We start from the raw sequence: 14,961 nt of genomic DNA on the forward strand, positions 1-14,961 counted from the left end.
CAGCTTTTCCACAAAGTTTTCAACATTTTTTTATTCAAAAGACATGTAAATATAATAAAACAAATGTCTTATTTTGAACATTTTGGTATGCCTATTTTATTTTGTTCCATCTGCTTTAATTGAACCAATTTTTTAAAAGTTACCATAGCACCACTGAAGACCTCACCATGCTAGCCTTTTTAAAGACAATAGTAATTTAAAAAAAAAAACCTATTCAGATTTGTGTTAAGTCCCAATGCACATATTTGTCTTTAGTAGTGATTTAACTGATTTCAGTCCTTAATGTTATGCCTTTTCTGTTCTCCTAAAGAATTCTGGATACTGTAAATTTCTGAATGTTCTGGCAATTGCGTAAAAAAGAATGGGTCCTAGACTTTAGGTGGGTGAAACATGAGATAGTACATTTAATTTTGTAGCCTATGTATGATGATAAATATTTGTTCCACTGGTGAATGAAGTGGCCTTCAAAAGATGTAGCTGCTATGTTCCTATCATCTTTATTGGATGACTTGATGTACAACTTGAAATGCATGAGAGAAAATCAGTTTCTCAAACAAAAAGGCATGGGAATTGAAATCAAAATATTTCTGTAAGATACTAGTTTGGGGAAGGTTTCACTAGTGTGTGTGTGTGTATTGTGTGCAAACACTACAAATAGTTGTGTGTACTGCCCTTCAAAAACATCTTATAAGTCAGTATAACTATAAGTGTTCTGCACATTTTATGCTGCTTTCAAGAATTTTAATGATTAAAGGATTTTAATTTTATCAGCTAACCACAAATCACCATTAACTGAGAGAAAAATGCAATCAGAGCTGATATAAGGAAAGTAAGTTATGTTCATGCCCTTCTGATCAAGACACTCTAGATTTTCAAGATATTCATCAAACAGCCCTGTACATTTTAACAGCAGTTAAAGAAATTCAAAGTCATGATAAAAGTCTGAACCTATTAAATCCTTTCAACATGGTGCAGGAATATTGCCCGGAAAATTATTACTGTATGTTGCGTGTTTTTGTTTTAATTCCTGCTTAGTCTAACTTTGACCAAAAAGAAAAATAAATTCAGGCTTTCTTTGCCTTGAAAGCCTGAAAATAGTCTCTGAATGCAAAGAGTCCTGTTATTGCTTATTTGGCTCCAATGACCCTGTCCAGGTTTCCTGATAGGAAATTCAACCTTACTTGATTTGGACAGGTGAATACACAGATTCCAAATAGAATATCTGGGTTAATTTAATTATTTCTGGGCAAGACAATCTGCTGTAGTCAATCTTGAGGAAATAAGCAGAATGCAGTTAAGGTGGGAGAAGTTGGTCTCGGGAAAAACACACCACCAGTGAATTGGGAGATTTATCATCATTCTGTTAGTCCAGTGGGTTTGGTTTGTTCAATCATGATCTCATTTAACTAGTTCCCAATAATATGCAGTCAAAGCAACACCAAATGTGGAACAAATCCTGTCGGCTTCCTATATCCAGTCTAACACTGGAAGTGATTGGGGACCAATTTGCTCCCCAAAATAGGGAAAGGGCCACCAAACTGGAGTGCTTTTAAAAAAGGATTCTTCATTTTTTAAAGTTCCTCATGTTTAACTTGATCCTCATCTGACTTCAGCTTCAGTTCCTCTGCTGTGATCTTCCCATCCTTATTCCGGTCTTGGTTCTGAAACATGTCTGTGATTACTTTTTCCGGCTCAATGCCTGGAATCATATGTCCTTTGTCCTCTGCAATCTGGGACTTAATGAATGTGGAGAACTGCAGAATGGAGACAGAGAAAAGAGAACAATAGTTCCATTATTTCCACAAATGGGCCCCAACGTGTAGCATTTCAAAATAAGTGATTATTTCTGGCTTCCCTGATTTCAGAGTCTTTTTCTTTCTCTGGCCATTAATAAAAGCAATTAATTGGAATGGATCTAGATTACATTGTACCGATAATTTATAATCAAAATATTTAACAGTTACTACCCATGGCTAGAGGAAGCAACAGATGCACTTGGAAATATTATATGGTTTTGTTGTTTTATAGTCTCAGAAAAGCTGTATTTCTTAGGCTTTCATTAAGGGTTATTTTCAACAAATGCACGTAAAATGAATAATCCATTTAATCAGTTATTGATTTTACTGTATACACTGACTATTGAATGCCCTAATAGATTTTCCCCCCAATGTAGGTTTAAAAACAATTCAGGTATTTATAAAAACTACCATTTTAAGAGCTCCATCCCATAACAGGGAATGCTTCTTCTGAGATGTTTTCTGCAATAACTATGCATATCCTAAAGGTAAAAATCTTGTGGCTTGCTTTAGACTTCTTTCTTTTTTGCCAACATGTGCATTCAATGGACTAAACAATAAAAATTGATCCAATTACCCTTCAAGTTCTGAATCCTTTACTGGTTGCTTTCTTTCTAAAACAGAACCCAGTCTCACCTCTTCTGATGGGACTTCACCATTCTTATTCAGATCCATGGCTTCAAACAGGTTTTCTGGTGGCTCACCATGCCAGATGAACAAATACCCTTCTGGAACACCTACTTCCATGTGTAAAAGTTCTATGTCAAAGCGAAGAACAGCACTTCCAGGTACACCCCGGGCTTTAAAAAAAAAAAGATTGACATCTCAGCAATGCAGCAAGATCTACTTTCCAGGCATGCATGAAAGTACAGTGGTACCTCGGTTCACGAACTTAATTTGTTCCGCGACTCTGGTCGTGAACCGAATTGGTCGCGAACTGAATCACATTTTCCCATGAGGTTCAATGTAAATACGGTTAATCTGTTCTGACCCCTACAAATTTGGTCGCCAACCGATTTTGGCCGCCAACCGAATCAATGTAAAGGTTCAATGTAAATACGGTTAATCCGTTCTGAACCATATGTATTTTTTAAAAAGTACAGTACAGTACAGTATGAAGAGAGAGAACACTAACCTTGCTTGAGGCGACTTCTGGCGTGGAGGACAGGAAGGCGGGTGGGGAGGCGGTTATTGTTTGGAGGGAGGAAGCCATGACCACGTGTCAAAGCAGGGAAAATGGCTGTGGGTCATGTTCGTCACCCAATGCGGAGTTCGCGAACGGAAGCAAAATTTTGTGAACGCTGCTGTTCGCGAACCGAATTGTTCATGAACAGAAGCGTTCGTGAACCAAGGTACCACTGTATTAGTTACAGGAAGCATACATTACATTGGGCTACTGTTTGCTTAACCATGGTTTACTAAATAAACCACTGTGTGTTCTAAGTAAATGCTGTGTTCATGCAATATGCTAAGCTTAAACCCAAAAAAAACACATTATGTCTTAGTGTGACATGCAAAATAGGTCTTCAAGTCAAAGGTAGGGGAAATATTCGTCCTGATAAAGCTTTCTTTAACAGTTATATTAGAGATTACAACAATTATTTCTAAGAATTTAAGCTCTCTTAGTAGAATCAATGCATCATTTCTAAGGTGATGGATTAAAAGACTAGATGCTACCATAATATTTAGAATTTGATGTACATTGCTAGAGAAAGCAAAAAAAAACAACAACAACTAGAAATCATATTTCAAGATTCATGAAGTGCACATTTTAATTGTTTTAACTTATTCTGCTTCATTTAGGGGGTATGTGCACTGAAACCCATCACCTGTCCTGTACAAATCTTGCCCAGCAGCTTAGCCAACTGAAATTAGAGATTACACAAGGCATACCACACACACTTTGATCCACTTCTTCAACAATGGTACCTAGCAGGAAGGGAGGGAGGGAGGGATTCAGGATTCATCCAATATTTTATTTTTCCACGTCTTCGACTCAGCCTGTACAATTGAATGATAGTCTGAAATGTTCCCTGAGAAGTTGCCTTACCACCACTTTCACCATGCCCCAAATGTGGAGGAACAATGACGGTCCTCTTCTCTCCCACACACATGCTGAGTAGGCCACTGTTCAAGCCTTCAATGATCTTATTGGTACCCAGGGTGGCTTCTTGAGGATGTTCATAATCATGCCTGTCAGTGGGAAACAAACCATTGAGTCCTCTTGAAAACACTTGGTTGGATTTTCAGAATAATGTGCTCCATCCCCTGTTGGCTCTCCAAAGCGTTTTCCCTACAATTCTAGACTTAAGAAAATCTAAATTCTGCACTTGTATAAATTACTGTATGCAAATTAATGTATCTCCTTATTTAGCAAATATTATTTTGTTCTGCAATTCCTTAGAAGGGGACATAAAGCAACGCAGGACACTGACACAGTTGTACTCTCACCAGACAGCCCATGAAAGAAATCTCAAAGCAAAAGTATTTTTGTAATTTAGAAGTTCAAAATTGTCTTCAAATTTATATAGTGACTTTTGAGGGGAAGGGGGATTGGTCAATCTTTGATGGTGAAAAATGAAATTCAAATTAGGAGTGTATGCCTGTTTTATATAGGTAAACCCACCCCCATCCCCCTATATTTTGATGGTGTATTTGCTCAATATTTCCATTTTGGGATTTTTACAATGAGGCAGGATAGACATTTAATTGAACTGAACTCTGAGCTAGGCACTCACGAGGAGAAAAGCTTGGTGCCATCCAGAAGTGAGCAGTTATAATGATAACGGACAAAATCTCTATCCTGAGTGGTAATGTTACAGTCTGCAGGGCGGAAGATGGTTTCTATCTCTACTGGATCTGTGGGGTTGTGGAAATCAATGACATGGACGTCAAATACAAGGACAGCTGAGCCCGGTATCTTGCTCCCTGGAACACAAAAGAATGAAAGAAAGAGTGAGAAGAAAGGTACGTATGTAGGTCTTCTGTGGAACTTGGCTGACCCAAGATATTTTGCTGCTCTGTTTTCCAGGAATATGGGCTCCAGAAAGTTTTAAAGAGCACAGAGGCAACACTGTTCATTGACATATTCCCTGTATTTACATATTGTGTTAACCCAGTTTGTTTTAATCATTGGTTTATTGAACAAGCTATGACATCAAGGTACACGCATCATGTTGAGACAGTAAAGTATGGTCTAACAAACCAGAGTTGGTGGGTTCATATACTGCATGAAAGTATAAGCAAACAAATGATCATGAGGTATAAACTCAGCCATTTCTTCTACCTTCTACCATTCAGTGGGCTAGAATGTGAACTTTCTGTCTTCTAAAAAGTTTTCCACGCTGTACTACCTATTGATGAATGCAAAATCTCCATGGCAGGAATCAAGTAAATTTGCAGAAATTCTTGGACACTTTCATGTTTCATGCAGGATCTGTTGTGTCTCTGTATTGCTGTACTAGATTTAGAGGCCAACCAATGCTCCCCTAAGATTGTGTGTTGCAAGGGAAAGGTAGAGCCCAACTCTACCATAAGACAAAGTGAGGTAGTTGCCACAAGAATAGATGTTAGGGTAATTGGATTCTAATTAACACTGCTCTGTTAACATTTCATAGGAGAGCCCATGTGATGTAGCGGGTAAAGTGCTAGACTAGGATTGAGGAGTTAAAAGTGCATATCTGCCCTCAGTCATGGAAAGTCACTTAGTTACTTTGGGTCAGTCATACTGTCTCAGCTCAACTCACATGGTTTTGGGGGTGAAAAATTTAGAGAATGGAGTGCTATACATGCCACCTTGATTACCCAGGGAAAAATGAGATTTCATTCTATTCCAATCAATTAAATCAATAGCCTACTAAAATAACTTGATTATGATCCATACAGTATAAACATCTTGGATTTGTTTCTAGGAGAGGAAAATATGTTGTGTAGAGTGGCATAAGATCCAGACATAGGAAAGGAACTACTGCAAAATGCTGACAATTTATCTTATGTTTGCAGGTACATCCGTAATTCAAGAGTCATAACCTCTAATTGCCAATGGTTCATCTGTTCAGATGTCCCAAATAACCATATACGAATTGAGCCACATAGCTAACTCAGACATTTTAAAACCTGCATTCTCAGGTTTATAGGGAACTCTTTAAATTTAATACAAATTTAAGAGTGCCTGATTTGTATTCATGGTGTAATTATATCTTACAGGTGCAGATTGCTGTTTGACCAGCAAAGAACACAATTCCCACAGATCCCTTTAGATGCATTTGGATTTCACAATGAGCATGGGACTTACAAGAGCTGACGTCAAACATGTTTGGAAGGTAATACATGGGGAATGTTATACATTTACTAATGTTTATAATAGTTACACTAAAGGTTTCCCGAATCTTCTTGTTTCTCCTACCTGCCCCATTTTCTCCATAGGCTAAATGAGGAGGAATTATTATCCGTCTTCTTTCACCAACACAGACCCCTTGTAGTCCTTGATCCATTCCAGAGATGATATAGCCTTTCCCAATATAAGTGTCGTAAGTATGATTCCGTGAATAACTGGAATTGGAGAAAGAGAAAATGTGGGGAAGAACTGGCTGGTTCTACAGCAAAACCTACTGCCCACCCCCAGCCAGTCTGTTCAAATGGTCTGAGGTCATTTAGATAGACTTGCCCTGGATAAGGAAAGGAAGATCACAACAAGATGCACAAATCTGGCTTCCTGAATGGTTGGAAGATAAAGATGTGGCAGCCTCTCACTCCTGTACAATTTTCTTGGATCAGGTCCAGATAGGATCTCAACAATCAGAGGACTTCTACTTCTTGCTGCCCAACTTGTAATTGCATCTTGTTCTTGATCTGTATTTGGAAGACCCTTCTGGATATACTGACCTTCTGAATGTACTGATCTGGATTTATGAAGATAATAGAGGAGCAACACATAGGACAGAAACAAGGAAGCACTTTCTCATTAGCTATGTGTTTAAATGATATGGTAAGACACAATTCACCAGGATTTTGCTTTAGCAGTTTATGCTGCTCCAGTTGCCCTTATTGGCACCTCCTTTGTGGATGATAATTTGTATACACAGATCACCCAAACAAAGACTGACATGAATTGGCCTTTTCTCTCTTGCATAACACAAAGGTGCTGTTTTATTCAGGACAGAATCTAATATATGGGACAGTGAGATTTGTAGTACTATTTGCTGTGATGTGACCAAATCTTCTGGGATGTGTAACCAGTTGGTGTAAGGATTCTACTTTGCCAGAAAGGGTCAGAAACCCATTATTCTAGCAAAAGAGGTACAACTTCAGTTGTGCTGACACAGTTGAGTGTCTAGACATGTGGCAAAACCTACCTTGAACATCCAACCTTAACAAAGCAACCTATGTTGAGTGAACTCCCTTGACTGAAATCTATCACCTCTCTATGCAACTTAAGGCTTTCACTGCTTTCTTATCCGATGATGTAAGGTAAGATTCCAGTTCTAGGACCTTTTTGTGTTTCTACCTCAGCAGGTCATGGCACATAGCCAACTATTGCTGATGTCTAAAAAGCTGGTTAGTACCAGCATGGAAGGCCACCAGGAAATTCCAAGGCTGGAGGTTGTACCTACATATTCTGGAAAGCTCTTAAAACCTGGCTTTGGTCTAAGTCTGAGGTTGATGTATCAATGTATCATTGTATTTCTGGGGCTCCTGTTATGTTTGATTTATAAGATCATTTTAGTCTGGGCAGTTTGATGTTTTACCTGTTTTTCTGGATTTTCCAGTTTTGTACACCACCCAGAGTCCATCGGAGTTGGGAATTAATAAAATTGAATAAATAAAATAAATAAATAAAATGTCAAAGAAACAGCTTAGAAGAAGCCAGTCACTTCCATACTGTTGCTAAGAAGGCTATATGGGCATGTAGTCATCAGAAATTGAAATTGATTCAGCAGAATGTTTTCTTCACCTGGAATCAAAGAGGGTCCCATCCATCAAAGTGCCATTGTAATGATACCGCACAAAATCTCCAGTTACAGCCTTGCGTTTGCATGTTGCTGGCACTTCCAAGTGCTCCAGGAAGATACTATCTTTTGGATTGTGCAAGTCCATCAGAAGAACATAAAAAACCAGAGACGCCTGCGGGGGGATGACAGTACCTGAGAGAAAGAAAGGAGAAAGGACTCAGCACAACCTGACACGGATATGAATTGGGCCAGATAAGGGGAAAACAATTATTTTAAATTGGGCAATACAGCATGCTGTATATGTGTGCTGTTATTTGTGGGCATTTACTCTGGAGAAATACATAAGATTCTGTTTGTGGTAATAGATTCTGCCATTCATTAAAAAGATGTCCAGTTGCTAACCTTGGTTCATTACAGGTCTCAGCAGCTGGCAGCACCTGGATGTAAAACAACTTCCCCAACATATCCCAACGCTGCATATAATCCACATACTTCTCCTACCCAGCTGGGAATTCTGAGATTTGCAGTCCCAATATAACTGGAGGGTGGAAAGATGGCAAAGGCTGCTGAATCCCAAAACTACAAAAGGTCCCATGCAGATGTAGAGCTAACAGCCACAATCCTCTCCCTACGTGGATCTACTTCTCCATGTAACAAAACGTGCAAGTGATGGGTGGTGGCTGTTTTTTAAGTCCACAAAATAACTTATCTGTGAAATCCAAATTAGTATATCTGCATATTTTTGTGGCTCAGGATTTGATAGGGGAAGAACAGGAGCAGTTCATCTCTTGATGCAGAAGAAATACTTGAATTTCATGTCCAGCTTACCATAGCCTTTTTCTCCATAGGCCAGAAAAGGAGGCATGATTATTTGCCGCTTCTCTCCTGGACACATGCCTAGCAAGCCTTCGTCCATACCTTTGATTAGCCAGCCTGTACCCACATAGGTGTCATAAGTATTGTCTTTTCCATAGCTAGGAAGCAAGAGAAGATGGAGGGGAAAAAAATCAGATACTAGGTAGATGAAGCTGATCATGGAAAGCATAAAACTTGGCAGCCAGCAGTGGTATATAGTACCATAAAAGAGCAAGTAATTTGGATGCCTCTGGCAAGGAATAATCACTCTAGGTGATATACTAGTATCTGTCTACTCTTATTAGACTCCTTTGCAGTTAGTTAGAAATTAATTATTTTGCAAAAAGGTCTTTGCTTTGTAACTGCATTGTGAATTAAATGATTACAACATTTTTATCAATCAACTTTTTTTCTTGAACTACGGCTGGGAACGTCTGCTTCTTCTGCAATGGCTACAGTATAGTTGCTTGAGGATTGCTGTTCCTACTCTTGAAAAAAATGAACTCGTTGAGTTGATTATGGGAATTGCTTTCTTGGATATTTTTTCTCTTTGTCTGAACCAAACCACTATTAAGCCTTTAGCATCAAAGTGGGCAAACTTAGGTCATGTGTGGCCCGCAAGCTTCTTTCAGCAGAACCACTTAGATCATGTCCCCTCGTGATACCATCGCATCGTATGCTCAATTATGGTGGCCCTTAACTGATTATTTTTATAAAAGTATTATCCTCAGCTGCCAAGAAATTGCCTTCTCTACTTTGGCACTTCCTACCTGGTGTCAAAAGGGGTCCCATCCAGAAGAGTACCATTATAGTAGTAACGTACAAAGTCTGAATTTTCCACTGTGCGATTACACTGTTGTGGCTTGTAGAGGGTGGTGACCTGCAACTTGTCTTCTTTGTTCCAAATGTCAAGCAAGATGACATCAAAATACAGGGTGGTGTCTGGTGGGATCAGACCAGCTAAGGGTTTGAAAATAAGATATACTATAATGGAGACCAAGAGAGTACCACATGCACTGTCCTCACATAGCATTATATCATTCTGTATTATCATCTAGCTAGAAGATACTTTGCAAAGAAAATGGTGAAGAAAAGAATTATGGATGGAAATATTATATGGCTTGGAGGGAAAAAAAGAAATCTGGGAAATATAGTGTGTGTGTGTGATTGGGGTTGAGAAGCAACTTTCCAATTTAGATCTGTAAGCACAGTTCTGCTCTCATTATCTTTCCTATCCAGTCAACTTCAAAAGTTTGATACTCACCAACACCGATGCTGCCATAGCCAAGGTGAGGTGGCACAATGAGATGCCTCCTCTCATTCACACACATGCCCTGCAGGCCCCTGTCCATCCCAGTGATGAGTCGTCCCACACCTGCTACACCTGCCACAGTGGCACCTCGGTCATAGCTGGAGAAGGAAGAAACTATTGTCAGAAGGGGTGAGCAAAATTATTCTGATTAAAAAACAAATAATTAGATAATTGTTCTAAATTGCCCAATAACCAATAACAAAATGTGGCAGTGTTGTAAGAACCAATGTAGTATAAAACTTATATTTGTTTGTTTATTAGACAGATTTATATAGTGGATGATCTACCAGAGGAACGCTGGGTGGTAACAGAGAACACCATACAAATTTACAAATCAATTAAAGAAAAACCTAAGTCAACGACCCTAAAAAAATCTCATTACTAACATATTGTGCACACCCACACCAGAGCTCCATTAACATCCTGCCCCCCGTGCCTAGAGGAAAAGCCAAGTTTTCATGGCCTTCCAGAAGGCCAGCAGGTTCAGGACTGTCTGTGTCTCAAAAGTGTGGCTTTTCCACAAGGCAGCTGCCATGACAGGGAAGATATGCTTCCTAGGGCTCAACAAGTGATACTGCCTCACCAATGGGACCTGGAACTTGCCCACTCTGCTTGATCTCATGGGATGGGCTGAAACCATCCTGCAAGTAATCTGGCCCCATGCCACGTAGGGCTTTAAAGGTGAGAACCAGTACCTTGAACTCCATACAGAAACCAGTTCAACTCATATAGCAGTGGTGTTACCCAATACTGCATGTACTGCTGCGCTCTGGACCAGCTTCTGAATGCTATTCAAGGGCAGCCCTACATAGAGTGTGTTGCAATACGCCAACTGGGAGGTGACTACAGCAAGAGTGACCATGAGCAGTACCTCCCAATCTAGGAATGGGTGCAGCTGGCACACAAGATGTAATTGTGCAGAGTCTCCTGACCACCATTGCCATCTGCTCCTTCAGCAAGAACTGCAAGTCCAGGAGGGCTCCCAGATTGTGCACTAACCCTGTGTGGGGCAGTATTACCCCACCCAGAGTTGATGGAAAATCACTGGATAGGAAGAGCCCTAAAATCCACAGCCATTCAATCTTGTCATACTTGTACTAAGAAGACCCAGATTTAAGTTTCCATTTGACCATAGGGTTTGCTGGGCAACCAGTTACTCTGTCTCATCCCAACCTGCCACTCAAATCAATACACTTTACTTAGAACTTCAATTTTGGCTTAGCCCTGCAAGCAAGTCTTTTGTTCCCTTTGAAAGGTGTTTCTGTCCCGTTAGAAGGTTATTCCAACTGCAGCAGGATTTTCTCCATCTATCATATCTGTTCTGTTGCAGGTCCAGGGTAGAATCAGTGCAAAGTTAAACAGAGAAGGACATGACTCTGGTTGTGAAAAAATGAAAAGAAAATGGGCTGAAGAAATCAGCAACTAAAGGTCCTATGACCCCAATTTATCAATTTATATGCAAAAAAGTGGGTATGGTAATGAGTCACAGTGGTCATCCATGTGCAGAATAGACTGGCTAAGCATTCCCTCTTGAAGTAATGATGCAGTTGAATACTTTAGGACAGATCTGCTGTAATTATTACTGTGCTACAAAAGCAGAATCCATCTGTTTAACGAAGTTGTATCCCAAACCAATTATTTGTCCAGATCATGGATGGATGTTTGATTTAGTAAGAGAGCAATTCTGTAAACCTCTCCTTCTGAGGGGAAAAAAACCCACACTTTTTCTAGCATAGAAAGAAGCAAATGAAACATGATCTCTAGCTTCCTTTGGTCAGAGTGGAATAGCAGAATTTTACATTCTGAATGCAGCTGGAGGAAAGACTAGCTAAGTCACCAAGGCCTTTCCAAAATTGGCTGTAGTTTAAACTGGGGCTGATTTTTTTTTTTACTGGTAAATCTTCAGAAAACTTAAAGTAGGCATAAGTCTGCATGCATTTTATTGGGCTGCAGCCTACTCCATGCATTTGGAATGGGAATAGAAGCCAATATTCTAGCTTGCAAAATCTAGCCATTTAAAATTAACGTCTCAGTCCTTTTATGGTTTCATGTGGTGACACGTCTACAGCCAAAACTGCAGATCCCATTGTAGACGCCATCTCCTTTGGCATCCCATTGCAACTCATTGTCTTTTTTCTTTAAATATTCTCAGGACCATGTCTAGATGAAAATCAGAACTAAACATTTAAGTGTAATGATGTTTGACACTTGAAGCAAATCTTGAAATGTCCTAATATATTTGAATACTACAGATGTATAAGTAAAATTACATGCAGATTCACTGATGCTTGAACTAACAGAGTATATCATATCCAGTTACTGGAGAAGGATTTCTTTTCAATTTTCGGACTAGTTAAAAGCATGGTACTTTAGTGTATGGGATTATCATGAATATGACTGCCTATTTATTTTATTAAAGAAATGTGGATGCATTCAATGAGGGAATCTATTTTTTGTTTGTTTGTAAATTGGTTTCCCACCTTTTTAGAAGATATGGAAAATATCCTCCTTCCATAGATAACAATGCTCTATTGTGCATGTAACTCATTGCCAAGCCTTCTTTTCTGACATTTTCAGCATTAGTTTTAATTAGTAAAAAAATAAGGAAATATGTTGAATTGGATTGATCTACTAAAGGAACGCTTACATAAATAGTTTGCAAAGACAGTCTTAGTGGAAGACCAGCTAATTAATGGCTGTTAGCCAATATAGCTAATATAATAAGCCTTTCTCTTAGCTTCCCCCAATCAGGTGCCATTGAGGTGTGTTGACTGACATGGGTCATGCAGGCTGGGAATGATAAGAGTTGTAGTCAAACACATGTGGAAAGCATGGAATTGGAGAAGGCTTGCTGCAGGTTCAGAAACCCCAGCAGTGCAAATACAGAGTACTTAGTATGAGGTGCTAGGGCAAAAATCAAATGAAATATGGCTACTTGTCAGGAATCCTGCTCAGAAGCTTCTCAGATGCTGAATGACAGGGACCCCTATAGCAGTTGCAGGACTGAAGCCTGTGACCATCTCCCCAGAAGTAAATGTCATTCAACTCAATGGGAACTACTTCTGGGTAGACGTTTAACAGAATTATGCCATTAGAGAACCAGAGGTTGAGGGAGATGATTACAGTGATTAATGCATGGTGCAATCGCAACTTAAACCCATTTTTTAAAAGGAACAATTGTGAAAATCATTAGAGATACAGTTTAGGATTCCACAGTCAAAATCTACAGCAAACATAGTTTGGCATGAATAGCAGATGTCATTATAATCAAATTGTTTCAAAAGTGTTGCAGTCCTCAGAGTGTTACCTGCCTCATTAGGTTTAAACTTAGATCAGAAAGCCTACAGACTAAATCCACTGAATTCAGTGAGCTTCTAAGAAAGCATATTTATGACCCCCACAATATATTGGAATAGCTTCATCACAGTCAATGCATCAAAGTCATCTGAAACATTTCTGATAAGCAAAGACTCTGGATTGGATATCTGCTACTGCAGCTGTATCATGAAAGAGCTCCTCATGGGCCTCAAAGGTAATCAAAAGTCCCTTTCCAAGTCTCTAACCCTTTTATTTACAAAGGTGAAAGGAAAAATGCACAGATGGCTTCTATACAATTGTTCAATAAGGAACAAACCTGTTTCTAATATTTTGGTCAAAGAGTAAACTTCAAAATATGATTGACAATCATTCAACATGTTAATATTTCACAATGTACTTAAGCTAGTAGATTTAAACACATTTTAAAGTTTACCATATTGAATTCTCCACCATTTGCACTGGCATCTCAACCCACTGTAACACAGGAATCCATCTTACCTCTCCTTCACTCAAATGTCTGGTTCCCAAGCTGGGTCACCTTCCTTCTCACTCAGAACTGGGCATTTATAAAATTATTTATAAATTTATAAAATTGTCCCAACAACATTCCTCCATGCTTTGCCTTCTGCAACACAAATGCTATGCAGTCACATAGAAGTGATGTGAAGGATCAACAAAACTGAATTTCTTTTTTCTTGAAGCCCAGCAAAGCAGGGAACAGAGAAGATACACAATTCCCCAAGAAAGGGAGGGTGTGGCCTTCTTTTCTTTTTTAGTTTTTTGCTGAATACTTCAGAAATGCTTTGCAAAAATGGAATAATAAAATGCAACATCTTTTTGTTTCTGCCTTTCAATTTATAGGGAAAAAAACATTTTTCCTTCAAATTCTACTAATAAGTAATATGCTTAGCCTTTTGGAATTCAGATTTAATAGGGCCACTAAGGATCGCACAGCATTGTCCGTGGCCCGCGCACACCTATCCCTGGTCTGGACAAAAGGGCAGCTTTTCAAGACAGCCCTGCCTTTTCCCTCAGATGGTTGCGCTGGATTTACTGAGCGAGCGAGCAAGTACCTGGAGTCAAACTTGGTGCCGTCTTGAAAGGTCCCATTGTAATGGTAGCGGACAAAGTCACCCATCTGGACTTCTCGCAAGCACACTTTGGGGATGTAGTATCTGTCAATGACGACATCCTCTAAGGGACCGGGGTCTCCCAAGCCGTGAACCCCCCAAGAACTCAGGGCGAAGATAAGGCAGAGCAAACTCATGATCTTCCCTGATGGCACAATCGTGCAAAAGGGAGAAAGGAGGCTGCCCTTCGAGGTTGTAGGCTGCGTTGGGATGGGGGGGGGGAGGAGGGACGGGAAAGAACGGGGCCAGAGGAGGCGCTTTGCTAAAATAGAGGCGGCCTAAAGGACTCCAGCCAGCAGCATCAATTCCGTCGACGTGTAAAGGGGCGGCCTGAGCTAGGGTGGCCAAAAAAGATCCCAGACCCCTGCGCGACTCCGGTTCCTGCGATTAGCGCAATCCGTCTCAAATGGCAGGAGTTGCCCTGCCCTCCCTTATAATCCCCCCTGCCCCTCCCCAGCTGAGCATCAAAGACTGCTAGAAACTATTTGAAAAACATGCCCGGGCAGCAAAAAGCCCTGACGAGAGAAGCGGGCTCATTAAAGAGGTTGAGAGAAACCCTTTTCCTGGTCCTAGTGCCGGCTGGTTAAGCCAGCTGAAAA

At 39.9% G+C, this 14,961-nt stretch overlaps 1 protein-coding gene across 1 annotated transcript; it reads right to left on the bottom strand.

Moving 5' to 3' along the window:
• Positions 1 to 4: 4 nt before the first annotated feature.
• Positions 5 to 14,721, bottom strand: FKBP10 (FKBP prolyl isomerase 10). The gene is made up of 10 exons (XM_007425347.4): positions 14,306 to 14,721; positions 9,867 to 10,012; positions 9,373 to 9,562; positions 8,576 to 8,721; positions 7,750 to 7,939; positions 6,202 to 6,347; positions 4,535 to 4,724; positions 3,847 to 3,989; positions 2,433 to 2,596; positions 5 to 1,754 (listed from the first exon to the last, which is right to left on the bottom strand). Exons 1-10 carry the CDS (start codon positions 14,497 to 14,499, stop codon positions 1,572 to 1,574), a joined length of 1,692 nt encoding a protein of 563 aa, XP_007425409.1. The 5' UTR covers positions 14,500 to 14,721; the 3' UTR covers positions 5 to 1,571.
• Between the last annotated feature and the right edge of the window lie 240 nt (positions 14,722 to 14,961).

This window comes from Python bivittatus, unplaced genomic scaffold (assembly GCF_059951505.1).
Source record: "Python bivittatus isolate LINGU-HERP-01145 unplaced genomic scaffold, Pbiv_v1 ctg000410_np1212, whole genome shotgun sequence".
Classification (NCBI taxonomy): Eukaryota; Metazoa; Chordata; class Lepidosauria; order Squamata; family Pythonidae; genus Python; species Python bivittatus.